The following is a 22514-nucleotide window of genomic DNA, read 5'->3' on the forward strand; positions in this document are numbered from 1 at the left end:
GGGAAATCCCAGTGACCTCATCACTTGGCTCACATGATGGACTAGCAGGATAACTACATGATCCTCCTCTAAGTTACAGTTTGACACAGAAGGATGCTCTGCTATAGACAGGACTGTTTTCAAAGGGCAACTTGTAAAAACAAAAAAACCTGAACAAACAAAAAAGACCAATCAGTTGTTATGCACTGAAATTGCTAAAATAGATTAAAAAGGCAATTGCTGATAAAAGCAACTGTTAACATTCAAGGGAACTGGGGTAACACATCAGACTACCACATCAGCATAATGCCATACAGTAGCTAAAAGCCAACACCAGAAAGTCAAAATTTGTAGAATAGATGCATTCACTTTTTTTCATAAAAGCACTAAGGTTACTACAGAAGTCCACTCTTTTTGGAGAAAAGGAAATTCACAGTACATGCTCATGACTGTGACTACCACGCTTGGCAGCCACAAACTTGGAATCCTAAGCAGTAAAGATGTCATATGATAGGGTTGTATGCAGAGCTATTTAGTAGAGTAATGGCACACCACCAATTAAGCAGGTGTAGTACCACTTATTACAGCTCCACACAGAATATACATTCAGCTATACTTTGGCAACAGCAGGAAAAGCACATGCTTAAAAAAAAAAAAAAAAAAAGGTAGGTTTCCTATGACAGCTCCCTAATGTCCCTACTAGTCTCTTCCAAAGTGTGACTAACATGACATCGGAAGTAATTTACTCAGATCTAATCCATGGCATAATTAAAGTCCACAATTCCGCCCCCATCTACTTCAAATAGGAATCCTTCCCCTTAGTTGCCAAGTACTTAGCAGTAATTGCACTGCTTAGTGACCTCAGCTCTAGCTTTGCAGATTTTGTTTCCCAGAGCTTTCAAAGCCCCCGTTCCCCTCTAACTTTTCAGTTTGCAATGATTTGCAAAAAGAAATTCCTTATTAACTGGAAGATATTCCATAAGAGATTGTGCCAGCACGGGTGCTATTAGTGAAGACAGTAAATTTACTTGTAAAACAGGTATCTTGTCTGATTCTGCTACGATTCACCATCTACTGGAGCTCTGTATATTCTTTTATTGAATATGGATTAAATAAAGGATCCCTCAGCAACTGAGATTAAAAGACCAGCACCATTCAAAGGCACCATTTCTCCCCTGCAGCAGTAACTGCTGATTAAAATCATGCAACTTCTGGAATGGCTCCCAGACACTGCATCAGCCACAATCAGCTTTGGCCTGAAACCACACAGAGTCACAGATGTAAGGCCCAGCTATCAAAAGCTGTATCCCTACAACAGGCAGATCTGGCATGTATCGGTAACTTCAAAGATCATGTACAGGTCCGATCTTGGTTACCAGTAGTCTTGTAAGGAAGAAGCGACACTTGCAGTGGAAAGCTGATGTCTCTTTATTGATTTATTGATACATTTGAATACTTTACATTGTCATATGTACTAAAACTATGACTGTACATTTCACATTCATTTTCTAGACTTCACAAACTTACCTTCGGCTTATCCAGTACACGTGCACTCCTTGCAACAACCTTTCCAACACACTTGAATAGCAGAAGAGCCACCACTGAAGGTGCACACATCATTGGATTTAATAATACTGCAGTATGGTCACCACAAGACAGAGTACAGCACAGCCACTAAATTACTGAGAGCATGATCATAATTGCTTAAGACTTGGCGACAGCCTAAAGATAGGAGCAGCAGAAGATCCCTGAAAGCAGCACAAAACCAGCTAGTCATCCTAATTGTATTTTTATTCGTGCAGAAGCAGTTAAGACTAATTTCAGGCAAAGTAAGCTACACACCAGCCCTTCTTTGCAAAGATGAGACGGACTGCAGAACACCTCATTCAGGCTGCAAGTCTGAACTGAATTTTAAAAAGCTGTTAAGTTTAAAGGGAGATTAAGACCTAGCATGAAATTAGCTTTTCCTAGCTGTGCTTGAGAACCAGAAATATTATTGCTTTAAAAGGCATCAATTCCAGAAGATTAGACAGATCCACCCTTAACCTAAGTAAAAACTAAAATTCTAGTCACAGCTACTCCTAGAATTCACATGTGGAATTTAGCCCCATCTTCCGTCATCACAACTCAAGAGTGCTTTTCCCCTGTAAAAACAAGTTTTGAGGCAGTTTAATATTGCTACCAGAAACACATACAAGACAACAAACATCACTGAACAGTATGATGCCCTCCTAGGAGTTGTAAACTGCTCTGAAACAAAGCTCTTAGTACCAACTTTACGTCTCCAGCTGCTCCTGCAGTTGCAGATTACTCTTAGTACTTACTTAAATCAGAAACATGCTTATTAAAAAAGACATTCCTCTTGCACAGACGTCCCCAAGAAATCTGTGGATTCCAATGTCTCCAGTTTGGCAGGCAAAAGTACTGGTAACATACGTTTTATCATAATCCAGTATTCCTAGCACAGCTAATACATCTACACCCAAGCCCAGCTCATCCTAGTCACACTGACTTATGCGCTTGGTTATGTTTTTCTGTCAATAAGAGACACACACAAATGAAACATACTTTAAAAACAAAACACCAACCCTATACCTTGATTTCAACAGACAAGCCTCTGTAGCTTAAGTGGCCAAACATAAATTATCATATCGGTATTATTCCCGCCCAAAGCTTCAGTTCTAAGAGCTTATTACGTAACACCTAATCACATACTTTTTGGGGAAGGATCTTCAACAGCAACAGATGCGTCTCCGTACCTTCAGCTTCTGCGCTCCTAAGAAGAAGAGACAAAAAAAAAAGGGGGGGGGGGGGGGAAGAGAACGTTTTAAAATTGGGGTCTAACCGCTTATTGAGGATAAAAACAGAAAACCAAACGAACAAATAACACGGGAACGGGGAGCCCAGTCCCACAGCGCCGCACGCCTCGGCCGACTCGGCCTGTTACTTGCCACAGTCAACGACTAATACCCACAAGAGGGTAAAAGTTTTGCCAATTAGCAAGGACTTGCTATTCCATGCCTAGGAAGGGAGTCAGCCACGGGCGGCAGCCCCCATGGAGTCATGGATCGCCCCTCTCCACCCCCGCCACGCGGCGGCCGCCATTTTCCCTCCCTCACCCCGGCCACGCCGCCGACCTAACGGCTCCCACCCACGGCCCCTCACCTCACTTCACCTCACCACGGCGCCCACCTGCTGCTCTCTCCGTTCCTCTGCCGCGGCGGCTCCGCTCGGGCTCAGTGGCGCCTGTGGAGAAGAGCCCGCCGCGGTACCTCACAGCTGCGCGAGCGCCCGCTCGCCAGTACCCCTAGCTCCGCCGCGCGCCGCCTCACACCGCCTGCCTGCCAACGGTCGCCGCGCGCGACCGCGAACGTCCGTCAGCAACAGCCACGCGAGCGGCTCGGAAGCCGCGCGCCAGTAGACCACCTCCGCGCGCACCGGCGGGAACTGGGCGTTGCCGGAGAGCAGGCACCACCCACGGGCCGGGCGGGGCCGTGCCCTGGGGCGGGGCCAAGGGCGGGGCCGGCGACGGCGAGCAGAGGGTGGCGGTCGAGCGCTAGGGCCGGTGGGCATGCGGGTGAGGGCTACCTGCAAACCGGGCTAACGCCTTCTGGGTTGCTTTCTGGTCCTTTCGGAAGCTACTGAGTAGGAGAAAAGGGATGCGCGGAAAAGAGGCTGCAGTTACTCCCCAAACCAAGGCAGTTCTTTTCAGCTGGTCTAGCCATCGATGCTGCTGTCTCTGTGTAGACAGAGATACGTGTATGTATGCGTATGTGCATGTGTATGCTTGGTCAAGTCGTAAGATGGGCCTTAAATGCTAAACCACTGTTATTTGTTATTTGATCACCATGGGCTAAAAAAGTTGTTGTTGTGAATGATGTGATAGAAAAATGAAGTCATTCCTTTAGGTGAACATGGGTAATTTTCCTTTTCCAGGCCATATAAGCAAATGTGTCAGGTTAATGCTGGCCAGATTGCCACAATCTCATTTTTGAATGGAACAGAACAGAATAGAATATTTCAGTTGGAAAGGACCTACAAGGATCATCTAGGGCAGTTTTTAACGGTGGGGAGAGGCTGCAAAAGCTGCTCTCTGGCAAAGGCCGCACCTAAAAGGTGAGTTTGCATTCTGTGCATGAGCGTACTAGAAACATGAGGCGCTGATTTGGGCTTTTGCAGGCCAGACGCCAGTGAATTGGCACAGCCAGGGGACTGAAAATCTGGCTCAGTCAGCTACAGCGGGATGACTTTGTATTTGAATTGTTAGGGAGATTTTGAAGAAGAGGCTGGAAGTGATGACTAGTGCAGTGCAGGAAGCTGCCTTTTGGCTCATATTTTAGTATCCACATTTCTTACCTTTTTTTTTTTCTGTGGAAAAGATAGGAAATTATTTAAGGCATATCTGTCATGTTAGGTGTTTTTCATGATTTTCAGATGATGATGTAACACTGCTGCTTCAAATGCATGACTATCAGGCAGTACTATAAAATAATGAAACTGGTGCTAGGATTGTACAAAAGTGCAGAGACCAATTACAGCCATAGCATGCCCTACAGTCCCTACCTGTGCCGTAAACTCAGCCTCAGCTGCTCTGACCTTGCACCGTTGGTGTTCAGGGATTTTATTTTGGCTCTGTCTCGTGCATAAAAGAGCTGGCTCCTGCCTTTAGCTTATAATGTTTTCCTTCCAGATGGAGTTCTATAGCTAAAACATATGTACTGTGTTTGTATAAAAAGTTATGCAAAAAATGTTTTTCTGTTTTGGTTGTTTTTTGTTTTGGTTTTTTTTTTTTTTCGTACAGGAGTAAATCAATTCAGGATTTAGCTGAAGAAAGCTTTACTGGGAGACTTAATAGGACGGACAGTCTTGATGAGATCATTTAGGAGACAATAGTAATTTTTTTTTTTCTGGCAAAAGAGCCCATGTCTCTGATCTCCTGAATAACACAGTTTATAAGATTTAAACTAGTAATTCTGAACCAAGCCCCTACACCATGGTTGAACTAGGCCACTTCTGTCTCATACCTTTTGGAAGAGATCGGATAGTGACCTTGTGCTACTGGATTGACAGCTCTCCTCGGCAGATAGGTATCTAAGCAAATAAAAGTACAGGAGCCTTATTTCCCATCTGAATTTCTCAAGAAAAAGCAAGGATCAGAACAGAAAAAGGGAAGTGAAGAAAGAAAATATTGTATTAAAAAAGAAAGAAGTAACCTGGCAGAAAACAGAGTGGTAAAGACTCAAACTCACTATATGCTTTTCAAATCTGTCACCCTTAATTTGTCTAAATTCCTCCTCCATTCATGTTTCCTTAGCCCTTGGTTTCAGCTATTAATTACTTTCCTGTTCCTGTGATTTGTCCTTTGATACTGACTGTTGTGCTTTCTTCATCCATATGGTCCACAGAGACAAAAAAAGTGGCTTTTGCCTTTGAGCCCTAAGAATTTTGGGATTGGAAGAACTGAAAAGAAACATTAAATGAAAGCAGATAAATTGGAGACAGAGGTCAGGCAGGTATTATTTGTAGCAAGGATCTTTTCCCTTTGCTTCATACCTTTCTGTTATTACTTTACTGTTCCACTTTTGTTATTCTTAAAGATTATAGTGATGGGTATTATAAAAGAAGCTTAGACTTCTAAATTATAGGTTGCATCACTTCTCTGTAATGAATGGAACATTTTGTGAATATAGGTTTCCTATTTTCAACACCTCTATGAAGATATTAACCAGCTTTTGCCCAGATAGATAGTACACTTTTCTGTTCTGAATTTGTTGAACAGTGAATTTTCTTTTGGACATTTGTACCATCTTTAGAGGTTTCCCCTAAGAAAGATTTTCTCGTGTCTGTGTACACTGATGCATTGGCACAACTACTGAATCCCCAAGGCAAATAATTTGAATAAAGTCTGCTTGTTATCTTAAAAATAGTAAGCTCTCGAAGTGTTTCTATAGCACATTAGCAATTTCTGGCACAAGAAATAAAAAGTAAGCAGGAAGCAAACACAGAAAAACGAGCAGCTGCATAAAGCAGTAATTTTCACTCACAGACAGAATATGCAATATTTTTCATTTCTGAAAAGATTTCATGCTGCTTCTGTGCTCCTGGATTGTGTTGTAGCTCAGTGTCAAGCTGCAATAGCTGCTAACAAACCTGGAAAAGGACAACTTTTGTGAACATAAAAATCACTTCCACACAGCACTACATTTTCTTATCAGAGTTTATTGTTGCACTTCAGATACCATGCCACTATCAGAATAATATCTATTTTTTTGTTTTAAAAAACTTTGAGAAAAATGTTTCCAGCAATTTTCATTCAATGTGAATGACAAGAGTATTACATCTATAAACATTGAAATATCTATTTAATTTCTTCCTGAGGAAGTTTCACATTTTTAAGCAATGAAAAAGGATATTCTGTACAAGACAGTCTGCAAATCATTTAAACTAATTCTTTCTGCACAAGTAGAACTGGGAAAATATCACAGTATTTTCAGGAATGTTTGCTCAAATAATTAAGTGACTTCATATCAGGCTCTGTGTTTACACACACCCCCCCCCCCCCGCCCCGGTCACTTTCTGCTCATAATCACACATTGATTTTTAATGGCACGGATGTCTGCAGAAAGCAAATTTTAGAATCATATTTATGAAAATAAAGGTGAAGCTCACACAATCAAGCATTTGTTAAAGAAATTGCTTGTGCAGTTACCTAACAGGTGAACAGAAACCATGGCTTTGTTACCAAACACAATAAAACATCTGACTGACTAGCAAATATAAATTTGTTGTAATGAATCAGTATTTTTTAAGAGTGTTAATATTGATAGTCTATTTCTGGAAATCAAACAGTGATTGTAGGTAAGCTGTGAATAGAAGAGCTTAAACTTAGATAATTCATGTTGTATGACTTGCTTACTCAGCTGTACTCATGTGCATCCTATGATTTGGGGAATAACACATTTAGCTGTTGTCTGCATGCTTTGCTCAGACTCTTCAGTCTTCACCAAGTTGATTGCACATTAAAAGTCATTCTGTTTTTTAAAGTCTCCTGTTAAATGTAAGAACATATTTAAATAGAACAGTTCTGGAGAAAAAAAAAAGTGGCTTCATACCATCTTTGTATAAACAAGTAATAAGCGAACATCAGAAATTCAGAACTGCAAAGAGCACCAGCAGTTTGCCTTTGCTTCTCTATTGCTTTTGTGTCTGAGACTAGCCCACCTAGTGTATAAGAAGCCAATCCTGCATCTAAAGATGAATCCGTGAATCTAAAGATGCTAGTGCTTAACAGCTGCATCTCAACAGGAGCTTTGACTTATGCTGATCCAAGATCATGCCCTTTCAGATGCACAGTTCCAAACCACAAGGCTGAGCTACTTTGTTCATGGTATTAACTCAGGTAAAGTTACCACAGGAATCCACTGAAGATTTCCCTAGAAACTCATTCATTTTGTTCCCAGTTCCCTCCCTTAGGAAGAGCACTGGGACAATACGAGAGTTCTCCCCTGCTGTTCCTCATCAGGACTCAAGAGTCACCACGGCATTCCTTCCTGGAGGATGAGCTTTGTGTTTAGCTGCCAAACCAAGCCTTGTCCACCCAAGGCCAAGGCCGTGCATGTGGAGGGGCTTATCCTCCCAGCGCTACATGGCAACTGCAGTTGGGCTGTTTTACCAGATCACCCACAATTGTAGGGGCCTCCTTGCCATACCTCAGAGAGGACTTCACAGAAGCAGTCCACAGATCTGAGACATGTCACCTTGTCTGTTGTAAAATTTCTGGAGGGACAATGCGACCGATGCGCATGTCCCCATCACCACTCTGTCCTTGACTGCCCACTCATTCTCGTCCTGCAGGGGCCTTGATTTCTCAGAGAAAGGAGACAGAAAGAGAGTTCTTGAAAACAAAGAATGAACTATGAATGTGGCTGAAGCCCATTCCTCCTGCATGCAGGAGGCACTCAGTTTGCGTGCAGAGGGTCCTCTCACCATGAAGGTGAGACCTATTTTCTTCTATTTTGTAATTGCTCCTCTGAAGAACATGGAGTAACTGAGGCAGCAGTGCACAAAACAGGAGCTTCGTGCAATCCCTGCAGATTTTTTTTAAAATGTTTGAGTGATGTTACATCAGGTTATATCAAGGGTAATATCAATCGTGCCAGGATGAAAACCCCAGGTATTTTCTCCAGTTATTCAATTTAGTTGTAACAAATCCATATAGATGCTTGCAGGACACATGAGCTGTCCATAGCATGCAGAGTATTTGCTTTTACAGATGTTCAGAATCCGGAGTGTTTCTTTTATCAATTAAGAAGTATTTTAAGACAAGTCAGCTTTTGGGAGGAATCCATATGACAGTGAATATTTAAAGTGAAATGAAAATTCTCTAATAAATAATAAAGATGTTAATCTTAAAAAAATGTCTACTCTAGTAGGTCCTCATCATTAATCATGCATATTCCCTTAGCAAAAATGTGCTGCGTAAAGAATATTGTTATATACATCAAATTTGTCTAGATTTTTTTCTTTACAGGCCTATCAAAACCCGATATTACATAGACAAAATCAATAAATAATAAAGATTACCAGTTAGAGGTACAGTAAGGATCTCAACATCTGTTTTCTATTTAGGGAATAACAGATTGGTTTCCATTCCATTACCTTGAAAGTTAAATTATATGATTACATAAATGTCATAAAACAGCACTGAGACATACAAAGTTTTTCCACCATTTGATGCATGTTTTTTACTATTCACCCTAAAACAAATTATTAGAACATTATAGAGCTACTGTAAAAACCATTGCATTTAGTACTGTAGTTCTCTCTTGTTTTCACTACCTCTTCATGCCTTTAGAAACACTCAGAGCCAAAGTTCAGTGGAGAAGCATTAAGGCCATACTGAGCTGAAGTTTTCATTGATCTTCTTTCTCAACTTTTAAGTACTATTAATTAGACTTTATCTCACATCTAAACTGATGCATTGTGAGATGCGTCACTGAAATGTATCACATAAACGTAAGGCTGGATATTTGCGTTTTCCATGATTAGAGCGTAATTTTCTACCATGATTACTCACCGTGTTTATTTTTTTCCCCTAAAGCTTATTCCTAATATTTAATACCAAACATGTTTAAAATGTCTCAAATGAGAACCAGTGCTTTCATCTGGAAATCTGATAGATTTTTGCAGCTGACGTAAACTGAAGGTTACTGAAAGATGCTACAATTTTGATCAGGTTGAAGAATCTTGGAATACACAAAGCTTAGATTGAAGGCAAATAAATTAAGGAAAAAAAATAGTGGTGCAAATTAAGGCAATCTAAGTATGGATATGTTTCTGATCATTATGAGTTTTTCATTCATTTCAGTGGAGTCACTCCTGATTCACAGAAAGGTAAGCCCAGAGTGCAGTATCCAGATCTGGCCGCTCACAGAAGCCAGGAGTGAAAGACTGTTGCACTGTTTCAGTTTGGTTCACAATTGTTGAAGTAAAATACTGCTCATAAGGATTATACTGCAACTTCTGTGCTTCACATGTCCAATTAAATTTCTGTTCAGATAATGGATATATTCTTTATTTTGCCATTTCAGTCAGTACAAAATCAGACGTGGTAATTATGGACAAAGGTCCTTACCACATTGTAAGGGTTTGTTGTTCCAGGCTATAATCATAGGTAATGGGTTTTTTTTGTGTGTGTTTTTCTACACTGATTTTGCCTCTGGCTTCCAGATTTTGCTCCATGTATTTTGTTGCTCTGCACAGCTAAATCATATATGATAACTGTACTTCTCACCCTTGTTAGTATATACTTTGGGTATTAGCAAGCTGATTCCAAAGGCAGAAATACACTTGGCATTTTGTGCTACATTAAGTTTTCTTATTTTATGCAAGACAATAATCAAATAGTAAGAAAAACTGTCAGCAGTCTAACAATGGGCTACAAAACCTACATGAGACACAATACTTTTAAACTGATATATAAAAATGTAAATATTTACCACGAAATTGGACAGGTTGTGTATCTCTGAAGCTTATACCAGTTGCAAATAACTTCCACATATGTGCACAGTAGTCCACAAGTCCACAGGCCCAGAAATGTTTATCAGAAGATTTCGCCCACCAGAGCTCTAAGAAACACATGTATTTTCACAATCCACATGCCAGCATATGGAAATAATTTCTATACTCTTTTCTGAAGAGGTATATCTTACAAGACCTTCTGGTAGCTACTGGAGACTTTAGGTATGATGACTGAAGCGTCGAAGAGAGATTTCAAAAGCCTTTTTTCAATGCTATCTTACTTTCTGTAGCTCCTGTCTCAGCCATGATGGCAGGGGTTGTCCCAATTTGTGTAGGAGTTTTGACAGTTCCACATTGTGATCTCTGTAGTAGCTTGACAGAAAAGCCCTGCACTGATGGATACAAAAGGAGATATTTTTATTTAATAAAATGCTATACTGCAGTTGCTGTGAATTCTAGGTTTCAAAGTTTGTTTTACCTGTGCCAAAACTTTCCTTTCTCTTATGCAATTTATATTGTTTTATGCTATCTACTGTATGCAAGTTTAAGCTCTTCAGTTAGGAGCTGAACTGTAAAAGATAATTTCAAGAGAAACAAAGGTTGTCCAAAATGAACACTGAAGTCAAAGGAAAGGATCTGATTCTACTCTCAGACAGACATGTAAATTAAGAATCACACTGAAGCTGATGCAGTTACTTTGAATTTAGTGAAGTGTGATTGAAACCAAAGCTTCTAAAATATCTTCATATGGAGGCACGTATCAATTAGTAACCCCATGTTCAGAAGTATTTAGAGTTGGAAAATACAACCATAAAAAAACCACAGTCTTTTCTGGCCAAAAGCCTACTCACCCAATAATTTTATATCAATATGATGTAAAGTTAGTTACAATTTAATTACTGTGAGAAAAAAAATCCCAGCTTACTTGCCACATTAACACTTACTGCAGTTCAAACTGTAAGTTTTTATTTGCATTTTAGTCAGGCTAAATGAAATGGGAATACAGGACAGAATAAACATAAAAGTTACAGCTAGAATAAGAGACAGCTGTCCTTGAGTACAGGCTGCAGCATTTGATCTGATGGAAATTTCCTCATTTGAGCATTTGTCTGGGAAAGATATTTATAAAATTCATAGAAACTGGGTTATATGAGAGCCTGCATTACTTGTCATGGTCTAACTAGTCTCAAAGACAAGGGACCAGACACAAATACACATATCTGATAATGACTGAGAAAAAACCCCACGCATTGTGGAGTGTCTGCTGCTTACGTCACTTAGGTAAAGGGGACAGGTTTCCAAGTGAATTTCAGGGAATATCAGGGGTGGCAAGTTTATTTTTCTAAGGGGTGGCAAGTTTTAAAAGTTGGGTTTTTAATTACTTAAATTTTTCACATGTGAAATAAAGAACTGAAAAAAGTCTATGCACTCCACAGTTATCTTAAATGTTTCATTCATAGGGAAAGGTAGTCAGATAATTATCGTCTACTTAATTTCGTCTTCTCTCCCATCTTGTTATTTTGCCTGCATAGTGTCCCGTACGTGGCAACTGAATCCCTGTGTAATGCCAACAAGCATAACGGTTTACCTCAGAATCCATAGGAGGGTATTTTCTTCCTTTGCTCTTTCCAAGACACTTTGTTTTTCCTTCTTCCAGGAGCTGACACCAGAAACCTTTATGTGAATCGAACCTGAAACAAATATTTTGCAGTGTATAGGCTGTGAGATACTGCAAGGAGGATGCATCTCCCAAGTTTTGACTGAAGACTCAAAAGACTAAACAAGGTTATGAGTCTTATTTTAAAGGCAACCAAATCTAAATATTAGAATCCAAAGGATTTGTGTACATGTGCATTTATGATGTACAGTGGATGTTACATTCCTGACTGATACTGTTGAATCTGTCTTGCAACTAATGTCAAAAATAAAGAGAAACTGATTCTCTTTCCTTTCTGTTTACGCACATCAGCATTCCATGTTCCACGTATGGAAATAAAATTCCTTTTGATTCATCCAAAATTCATATGTAATTCTCACAAAGCAATACTTACTTTGTCCCTTTGTCAGAGGTATACTTCTGTAACAGTCGAGCTCCACATTGAGTGGCTCAGTGGATGATTCACAGAAAACCTAACCCTGAATTATGTTCTTTGCAGACATTGAAGAATACATCCTACTGACAGCTCAAAGGAGAAGTATGAGAGGCTTTATTTTGCAGTGAGCTTACTTACAGAATAACTGGTATTTTAGGAATGAAGGAACATGTGAAAAATGATGATTAAATTAACTCACGTTAGGGCTTCAGAGTAATTATAATGAGGAGAGACTCCCAGAAATTTCTGTACTTCATCCATTACAGTAGATGGGTCAGTTCTCAGCTGCTGTCCATCAATAATTAGCAACTACAACAAATAAATGGAAGTTTAATTCAAAATTCATTATTTCAAGCTTCAAACTGAAACTTCCACCACTGCCAAACTCATTCGTTACACAGAGAGCACTGCCCCAGAGAATGATAATTGGTCCAGTTTTAATTGTCATCATCATTAATGACCTGGGGGCCAGGTAAATGGCATGTTAATTAAATCTGAAATGATATTAAATTGGAAGCTATTGTGACAATAGAGAAATAGCAGTTCTGTTTCTCCTCCTTTCAGAATGATCTAGAAGGATAAGAAATACTGGCTGGAAATTGAGTGAGACTTGTCCAGCCAAGAAAAAAAGGTATTAATGTCTAGAGAAATAACCTGTAATTCTCATAGACACAAACATATACATATATGTGTTACAATAATGTTGAAAAGCTTGTCACTGGAAATGACCAGAAAGACAGAAACCAGCAGGTAGATGATAGGTGAAATGCCTTACTTCTAAACCCATACAATACCTAATTGTATGAAAAAAAGGTCTTTGAAAACATGAATAAAGGCAGATGTTACGAGGACCTTAAGGCAGGGATGTAGACAGATACAGAATGTGCAACACATCTCTAAGAAAGCCAGGTACTGGTAGGCAATTTCTTTTTCTTCTTTTTAAGTGCTTGACCATACACACACTCACAGTAGGCTACTTCAGACAGGGCCACCCTTTGACCTGGAGATGAATCTTCAGGGAAACAGATACTACCTGAGAATTTTATTAAATGTGGTATCATGCCCAAATGACCAACTGATGGTGCAGCAAGTTGGTGTCTTTGTGACTGTTGGAAGAGAAGCAAGGTCCCAAATGGATTAGCCAAGCATTCATTTCCTGTCATGGAAACACCTCTACTTTTTCCATCATGCTTTAGTGATGAAAAGAAGGGAGGAAATAGATTTGCAGATGGTTCAACAATCTCCTTCTGCAAGCAGTGCTGAGACTTGTTTTTACATTTCCATGCAAGCACAGAGGCTAAAATCATATGAATTGCTCCCAGGATTGGATGAAACTTAGTGGCTTGCAAGACTATGAGGTTTCAGAGCACAATCAAAAGGGAGAAAATGTCTTTTCTTCTGAAAGATCGGTCTTTGGAATTACCCGTATATAGCACGTAGATTTAGAGATATGTAGAGTATTTTGAGATATGTAGAGTATTTTAAGTCACTTTACAGAGTATTGATCATTTTACTGTTATATTGCTAACAGCTGGAGAGATTGTTTAAGGCCCACTTCTCCCGCTATACATGAGTTACGTGTGTCTAAGTCCCACCACCAACTGATGGGAGAGGAGCAAGAAAAGACAGTTTGGAGAAGAGAACTGCTTAGAAACAGCCTGAGTTCTTCACCTTCAAGCTGGCCATTTAATGATGGCCGCTGCAAAATCAGCTTGATTTCCTATAGGCTGGTGCATGAGAATATCTTTTGGCTCCTGAGGTAGTTCATCATGCTAGGTCCTCTCTTGTTCTGTATGACTTCATCAAAGCAATGAGTTGTAGGCAGGAAATTAACAGACATGAGCTCTTTGAACTTCTAGATATCTGTCATGGTGGCCAGACAAAAGAGGACTTTTTGTATGACTTATGAGATAATAAATCAGGTCAATCAAAATTCTAAACATCTGAACCCCAAATTCACAAAGTATTCTGAGATTTGCAAATTCTTACCATGTAAGACAAGTGTGGTGTTACCACTTTTCTAATGAGAAGGGGAATCTTACCTATTACTGTTGCTACTTCTACCACTTACTGTATGCCTGCTGACTTAATAGTGGACATTAAGACTTCAGTTAAGTCACACGTGTAGAGACCCCCAAATTTATACAGCATTAAAAATTACAGATAGCCTTAGCTAGTCTGGGTGAGAGCTCTTTTGGGGGAGGAAGGCTCTCATTTTTTAGATAAGGCTGTACTTTTAAACCTAACTGATTTTAGGTCTGCCTTATGTAACTAGCTTGAATACGGCCTACTGTATATCATTGCTTTTGCAATGCAAGTTAATCCCTAGTACTTTTACAGAGAAAACATAAGGCTACCAGGGCTGTTCTTCACTGTCACTGTGGGATGTAAAATCTGGCAAAAATCTGTATGAAAATGCATATTGTTCAATATTCATGGGTTACTTTTGGAGAAAAGCTAATGAAAATATAATGTAGAGAATTTCATATGAGTATCATGATATTACAATATTGTGTATCTCATGAAGTCTGAAAAAGGCTGGCCCAAAAGAGATTATGTGGAGAATAACACCAACTAGATGCACCAGAGCTTCCTTGACACACTCTGGGAAAACAGAAGGTGCAGACTCCAGCCAACTTGTCTCAGCTACGCAAGCCCTGGATAAACAGAAGGTTCAGATTGCAGCCAACCTCCCTCAACTAAAGTAATCTTTAAATGTTGGGTGGAGTAGTGCCAGACACATGGCTAATGTCAGAAAAATCCATTCCAGAAATAAATCTACTGATTTATTTACTGATCATGTGGTATTGTCTATCTGGTCTTATATATCACATGATGTTCGGGGCTTGGGATGTGCATCTTTTGAGGCTTGATCTTATGCAGGGCCAGAAGGAGGCTAATGATTTCTAAGTTATATGCCAACAGAAGCTTGCAGGGAGATCCAATTTTCAGGTTGCTTATGTACCACCTGTACTGAAACCCGTGGGTCCATAAACACACAACCTTTGAGGCTCAAAGACACACAGAGAAACTGGTCTTAACAAAAAGAATAGATTGAGGATTCAGGATCAGTGATAGATACCAAATGTAGACGATTAAGAACACCAGCATGCAAAACTGTTCCAGTGCATGAATGAGTCCCAGCAGAGGCTGTGATATGAAGATGCACTGTTATGGGCAGCAATGTGTGATGAATTTCCAAAAACAAAGTGCAAAAGAGACCCAGTGCTTTAACAGTTACAGAAAAGTCATGTTAGCCAAAACATGAATTCACTTAAAAAACCGGTGATGCCTGAGATGGCAAACACACTGATGTACACAAAGGCTTTATCTACATTGCTAACTAAAACAAATCACCCAAAGTGTTCAGACACCAAAGCTCTTCTCAACCCATGCAGGAAGGGTAATATCCTACCTGACTTCCCTTGATGCTAGCTGATACTTGCTACCACTCAGAACAGACAGAAATATTATTGAGCAGCTTCCCCTTTATTTTCCTTCATTTTTTCTTTTGGGAATCCTGATGGACCATCTGATATTAAAGAAACCACAAAGCATTGCATGCCTGGTTCTCTTTTCCTCAACATTACTGACAAAGAGCCAGACATAGAGCGATGAAACATGAGCAAATTAAAACCAGCTGTAAGCTAAAGGCAGTTCAGGGTAGAAGAGAATTCAAGGAGCAGCAGTGACATTTCTTGAGCTTCCAGATTATTGTTCTGATTTGTTTTGCAGAAGAAGCTCCCAGCTGTAAGGTGCTAAGACATAACATCCCCAGCAATGTCAACAACTGCTTAGAACATGGCTATGAATAATGATAATCAATGTCTTAAAACATGCTCTAGTATATCTAGTATATCCCTAAGGATCAGTATTTGGTAGGCAAGACTTTTACAAAGGTAACCTTTTAGGATATTTTATATATATGATTAGGATGTCAAGTTACAATCTTATTCACCTGATAAGGTGGGAAGTAAGTTAGCCATCTTTCAATATGGGTAGCATACCATCCAGGCGCTAGGCATCTCTTTTGGAGAGCCCTAAGCTCAGATGGGGCTCGAGGTCCAGCTGTGATCACCTGATAGAAGCTGAATTTTAGAGCTGCAGGATCTTCATGTGATCGCTGATGCTGCAAAAGAAGTCACATTGTTGGAGCTTTACAGACCACAAAAGTTGGGAAAATAAGACAAAACTGGTTGGTCTCACTGACCTTGCTGTAAGTGACTATTTACATTAAAAGTTACTTAAAGTTAAGAAGTCTTCATCTATGTTAATTCATTGAAAGTGCTGGGATAAACACTGTTTGTATCAATAAATATTGTTTTATTGTAAAGAAATTATTGTTTTATTGTAAAGAAATCAGAAGGTAGACCAATAATAGCAGTAACAAACCAGAATGTATAAATGTTTACTTTCAACAGAGTGGCAGGTTTGGTACAAATGAATCGGGCATAATAAACACAAATACTAAGCAGCTCTGCTTCTAGTAGTTTCATGTTTTCTTTTTCTAGCTTACACAAGGCAAATACTCAGAAAGGCAGATTGGAACACCGGTATTTATGAGGATCACTGGATAATTCAGGTCAGAAGGGATCTCAGTAGGTTTCTAGTCAAGCCTCCTGTCCAAAACAGGGTAAGCTATGGGATCAGACTCAGGCCGGTGATTACTTCTCATCAAAAAATAATATAAAATATGTCATAGAAGTACTAAGAACTTTGTTCTCTTTGAAATTTTATCAATTTTATCTTTTTTTTTAAATCTCTTTATTTTGCCAAATTCCAATTGGAATCTGCAGACCAGAAGAACAAAAATGTCTTAATCTATCTTTTATTTTGAGCATGAACTACATAACTGTGTCTATAAATTAATTTTTGTATGTGCTGATTACATAAATTAATTGAGTAACTAAGCATTTTTACATGCTTATATTACAGGCAGACTTTTGAAAAGGTGCTTTCTGGTATTTTAACCTGTGAAAGATTTCCAGGCTTACACTGACAGATACCTCAGCCCATGGATGATCATATATGGTACACTGACTGATGAATAAAAGCTTGTGTTATCCAAACCCTTTATACACATATATACTGAAAGGCTATACAGGTTCAAGGTGGAAACCTGGATTTGTGCCTGCCTGTGTTCTTAAAAGTGCATACCTGGTACCAGGAATACGCCCTATCAGATGGGTCGATGAGGATGGTGATGATCTTGGCCTTGGGGATGAGGGAAGCAGCTCGCTTAGGAGCTTCCTCAGAATGGAAATAGTTGGCACTTTTCTCAAAGAGGAAGTCGGTGGTGACATTAGAGGGAGTGGGGAAGAAATCCATGTACCTAGGAAAAAACATCATGCTCAGAATTACTTAAAAGTCACACAAAGGTTGACAAATCTGTTAAGTATATTTTATTCTAGAATAATCAATTCAAATAACAGCCTAATTGCCAAATAAAAGCAAACAGAAGTTTACGTTATATTTTTGATCATATTTTACTTGGTACTATCTTTCTTCTTCTCACTACATATAACTAGATATTGCAGCTACTTTTTGTTAACTGGATGAGAATGTTACAATACTCCTGTTTCTTCTTAAAATTAGGGAATTCTCAGTTTTCAGTCAGTATAAACTCCTATCAAAGTCAAAGGTAGAAAATGAGTTTCCCACATTTGGCCTTTTGCTGACATCAATTACAGTGCAATACCATAAGAAAAAGATACGCAGTATCAGAATTGCTTTTATTCAAAAGAGAAAAAGAGCTCATTTATGTAGGGAAGATGCACTGAAAAAATCCCCTACAGCTTCATCAGGTAAAAGGTTTCTAAGCCCTGACAGCATCTTTCACTTATTGTTCTATGAGTCACATTTTTGTGGAAACATGGGTTGTATTCCTTTTAGTTTTCTTTGTGAGCTCTCCTCACCCATTATGAAGTCACAGTTAATTTCCAGCAATCTCCTGTGTCACATACAGACTTTATTCATGGCCCTCAGACCACTTTTCATTATTGTTGGGGAAAAGAATAAATGGGAAAACTTGGTCATCTTGATTTTTCAGTCAAACTCTGTTTTGATAAAATAAACACCATTTAAAACAACCTCTTCTGAAGATCATGCCTAAGGACTGAAATTCCTTCCAGTGCTTAGACTTTGTTCTATTCATAGAAGTGAGCTACTTCTAACACAAATGATATGCTCTTGTTGGCTTTGAAATTGTGACCATTGCAGTCAAGGCCAGAAGACTCGGTAGGATGGAACTGACTGATGCACATGCAGTTTTCTTCAGGACATGGATCTCACAAGATGATGATTAGCACACAGGCACTGACTACAAGGTACTTAGAGGAAAGGAAGGAATCTACTGTGGTTTAAAGAAACTGAACTCTGTGTCACCCGATTCTGAGAAGTTAATTCTTATGAGCAACTTTTATGTATACACAAGCAAACGTTGTCAAGTTATTGTTTTGTGCTGCTTTGGCACGTGAATGGATACCTGTCATCAGAACTGTGCAAGAGAAGTGGGCTGGCCTTCAGATGACAATTTTCTATACATTAGACAAGGAATAATAGTTGTGGATTCATTCAAGGTCTTATGAGTAGAAGCTATACCAATTTCTGCTTGCAAATAAAATTATTAGAAACTAATGATTCGATCTGACCATGTGACCTCAGAATGTTTTACCAGAACATCAATAGCAAAGAAAACAGTCCGGTTTTGAAAGAGGCAATAGGCACTACAGGCAAACCTGCTGTAGATCACGTATGGTGTCATTATGCTGCTGTACTGAAGTCCTGGTAGTAGACTGAGTAAATACAAGACAATGAGGACTACAACCTTATAAGGAAACACTTAACATTAAATAAGGCACTGAATTTTGGAAAAAAGTTAATTGATTCTTTAGATAACACGGCAAATTTAATAGAAGTAGAAGTTGATGTGGTGTCAGTGAAAAATGGTAAAGAGATTGGACCAGGTGGGATATCAAGAGGTTACAAAGTTTAGGCTCAGCATTTCTGCTGAACAGAGACTGCAGAACTCTTGCTCAGTACCACATTCATGAGAGAATTATTAAACTTGTCAAGGGCAAAGCTGAGAAGACTTTAGATAAACTTGTCTAAGAAATCTGTAACAATGCTTAGATAAAGAAATGCATGGCTGGTCTATTTAGACTTCTCCATTTCAAGAATGGAAAGATCAATTCTCATCTTACTGTTCTGTCATCTCTGCTGGGAGACTACAACGTACTTCTATGCCTCTTTCAAGACAGCAGTATTGAGGTTACTGGGGCTGAAAGAACCCTTTCCTGCTTCTGTAGTCAGCCTGGGTCTAAATGTACACTCGGACAAAGACTAAGTCAGAGTCAGCTCTGGGAAAAAGCTGTATCTCCACAACCATAAAAGAAATTGAACTGATTGTTATTTGTGAATACTCTTGCCTTGAAAGAATCCTAGCCAATTAATGGCCTAATGAGGAAAGACCTTGTATCTAATTATCATTTGGTAAGCTCGTTACATACCAGCATTAAAATACACTATCAGACTGAAGGTCTGAGAGATTTGTCTGGCAGACAGAATGCAAATCTAAGAGTTAAGCAACTACACCAATGGGTAGTTCTGAGTATCCAGGACTTAACTGTGACAACCTGGCAGGGGTGAGCGGGGCGTGTAGCGCAGAGGCACAAATAGCCACATGAGTGCTGTAGAGGGAGATCTTGGCAAAAGGAGGTACCTGGTTGACAAATGGGAGCTTTATGCACCAGCACTGTGTTAAGATGAAGGTAATTTGGCACATGTCTAGCAGACAAATCGTAGCTGCATGTTAGGGAAGCAGCTATGGCAGGAGGAAAGAGAGAAGCAGCAAAGTGGTCTTCTAGCAACATGAAAACATTGATTTTGTGGAAGAACTGCCTCACTGTACTTAGGCTGTCTCCATCAGACCCGCTATACCTCGCTTGCATGCCATCTTCTGTCACTTAAATTCTCCACAGCAAGGAGTCAGCTTTCTAATTTCCAGTCATTCAGCCAGCACCTCTCTATTGGTAATAACCAGCTGACTCACCACACTTTGTAATAGGAATCTGCTGCAACAATTATAACTCTGTAAAAACAAAGTGACTTAAAAATAAATTGGATTGGACATATCTGCACTAAGACCATATAACAGTGTTCACTCTGTTAATTTTATGGATGAATACAAAGTCAAAGGCAATAAAACTATTTTCCCTTAAACTGAGGGGAAAAAAAGAAACAAGACAAAATATCAATAATCTTTTACTGGTGCTCCCCAGCCACTACAGCATGTTACTGCCTTTCATCTTGTAGTACTTTATACTGCAGCACTTTCTGAAAGTGAGAGAAATCAAGAATGACCTTCTGGGTGTAGCCATGTCCAGTGATTCCCTGGTAGCCATAGTGAACACGGCAGCTGTGATACATACTCATTTTTAACTCCACTTACTAACCCTACAGAAAGTAATGTTCTCCTAATTACCTGATCTTTGAAAAACATTTTGAGAGGTTTTCCCAGTCCCTCTTTTACCTGATTGCTATTTCTAAATCCTATTTAAAGGAAAAAATGCCTCTCCCTGATACTACCTTTTTTCTCTTAAGAAATAAGATTTCCAAGAGGAACATATTTTTTGCCTCCATATATCCAACTAACAACTATTACTGTCCCAACTTCAAAGGCATGTGTAATGAGAAATACATATTTTGTTACTGTTTTGCGTATATTAATATATGGATATTTACAAGAAAGCCTCACACGAGTTAGTGCATTTATGATATTCTGTAGTAAGATTGTTATTCACTTGCATTTATTTGTCATTTTAGAAGGACATCGAAGGTTATTTTTTTATCTCACTCTATATATAAACAGTTACCATTACCAACAATAATGTCATTTTTGTATTGTTCACAATATATAAACTTTTATATTTATACTAATAACCCATCTTACCAATCAATCCCCCTGTGGTAGTTATTTCTATTAAAGAACTGTACCTCCTCAAAGGTTTTTGGGCTGGGGGAGTTACTAATGATGGAAGGATGCATGATCAGGAACAAATACAAGGCTGTGGTACCTGCAAATAGGATAAAAGTCCAAGATTAAAAAAATATACGCACATTTTTTGGGCGTCATACCTACAGATGGACTAAACCAGCATTATTCCATTTCATTTCAGTGAGGGGATGCTGATTTATGGCACTTAAGAGTCTGTGCTTTCTCAGCTTTTAAATTGAGGACATTTAAAGAACTGTAAAGTTAACACAGAAACTAGAGTTTCAGCCAATGCTGAAATCTGGTTTTCACGCTTTTAATAACTGTGTTTTAAAAATAATTATTGGTTTTTATGAGACTGTCAAAAATAATGTAAAAATCTTGCACTCAGTAGCTATTGGGGATCGGTGAAGATGAAAGGAAGCACCTATGCAATTTTCTGATTACAAAGAGTATTAACCATTAGGTTAATTTATAAACTACTGCAACCTTGCAACTCAAAATGTCCATTTGAAAAATCTTGACTTGAAATAAATGCCATGAAATAACAAGTTTCTGTAAACAAGACACTTGCAGACAGACAAAAACTTGCAGTTAAGAATCTGCAGCATTTGAAAAACATCTGTCCTTTCCTCCTTCCCTTCAACAAGATCTTGTCAATCTTGTCGATCTCTTTATCAACGTGTTACTCATTTTGACATAAAGCCAAAAAATTCTGACATTCACCTGAGCCCTGCATTTTCAGTATGTGTACTGCCTGTTGTTGTAACTTACATTATTAAACTATATTTAGGTGACAGCTGAAAATAAAAAAAAGTTATTAGATGATCAAGATCTCTACACAGCAGTCTGAGTAAAAAAGTGATTAATGAGTATAATTATTTGAACTTATACATAGCCTATCTTGTCGAAATACAATAAAATCTCACCAGTTTTCTGGGGTCCTACAACCAAGAATTTTGGTAATCGATCACAGGTCTTTTCTTTAGACCAGATATCTCTGTGCCGTTTGTCATCACAGGGGTTCTAAAACAGAGAAGAACAACTAAGAATTTCACTGATAATCACACCTGATAAGGTCCTCAAGTTATCTTTCTATAAATTACCGATTTTTCACCAATGTACAAATATTCTTCCCAGAAAATGTTGTTTTCCCTTATGACAGAAAACCACATTATGTATTAAAGAACTATTTCAGTAATTCAGAAATGTATTTGCAATGTAACCAGGTCAGAAACTGTACCTCTGCAGGTTTTTTTTTTTTTTTTTTTGAGACAAGTATACGTAAGAAATGTGGTTTTTATTCTAACTCATTCCTACATACATATAGTTGCCCCAGCTACCCAACAGACCCTGGGACAACATAATTTCTCCTATGAAATGTCAGTATGTTCAGCTGAATTATACCAAAGACAAATTTGATCCCATAT

The 22514-nt window shown here is 38.9% G+C and overlaps 2 protein-coding genes and 1 non-coding gene across 3 annotated transcripts in view; all 3 read right to left on the reverse strand.

Moving 5' to 3' along the window:
* METTL14 (methyltransferase 14, N6-adenosine-methyltransferase subunit) overlaps positions 1 to 3431 on the reverse strand; it is an 86246-nt gene extending 82815 nt beyond the window's left edge. The window contains exons 1-2 of the mRNA XM_054823702.1: positions 3172 to 3431; positions 2695 to 2755 (exon numbers count right to left, since the gene is read on the reverse strand). The gene's annotated coding sequence lies outside the window, so the exon portion shown is untranslated. The remainder of the gene's footprint in view (positions 1 to 2694; positions 2756 to 3171) is intronic.
* Positions 2918 to 3048, reverse strand: LOC129206507 (small nucleolar RNA SNORA24). Its single transcript, XR_008577177.1, has one exon. It is a non-coding gene; the product is annotated as a small nucleolar RNA SNORA24 (small nucleolar RNA).
* A 2770-nt stretch (positions 3432 to 6201) lies between the features above and the next one.
* LOC129206329 (bifunctional heparan sulfate N-deacetylase/N-sulfotransferase 3) overlaps positions 6202 to 22514 on the reverse strand; it is a 69317-nt gene continuing 53004 nt past the window's right edge. Inside the window, exons 8-14 of the mRNA XM_054825315.1 lie at positions 22014 to 22110; positions 21043 to 21166; positions 17250 to 17424; positions 16051 to 16221; positions 12292 to 12401; positions 11588 to 11690; positions 6202 to 10391 (exon numbers count right to left, since the gene is read on the reverse strand). Coding sequence (XP_054681290.1) covers positions 10272 to 10391; positions 11588 to 11690; positions 12292 to 12401; positions 16051 to 16221; positions 17250 to 17424; positions 21043 to 21166; positions 22014 to 22110 — 900 coding nt within the window. The 3' untranslated portion in view covers positions 6202 to 10271. The remainder of the gene's footprint in view (positions 10392 to 11587; positions 11691 to 12291; positions 12402 to 16050; positions 16222 to 17249; positions 17425 to 21042; positions 21167 to 22013; positions 22111 to 22514) is intronic.

This window comes from Grus americana, chromosome 4 (genome assembly GCF_028858705.1).
Source record: "Grus americana isolate bGruAme1 chromosome 4, bGruAme1.mat, whole genome shotgun sequence".
NCBI classification, from domain to species: Eukaryota; Metazoa; Chordata; class Aves; order Gruiformes; family Gruidae; genus Grus; species Grus americana.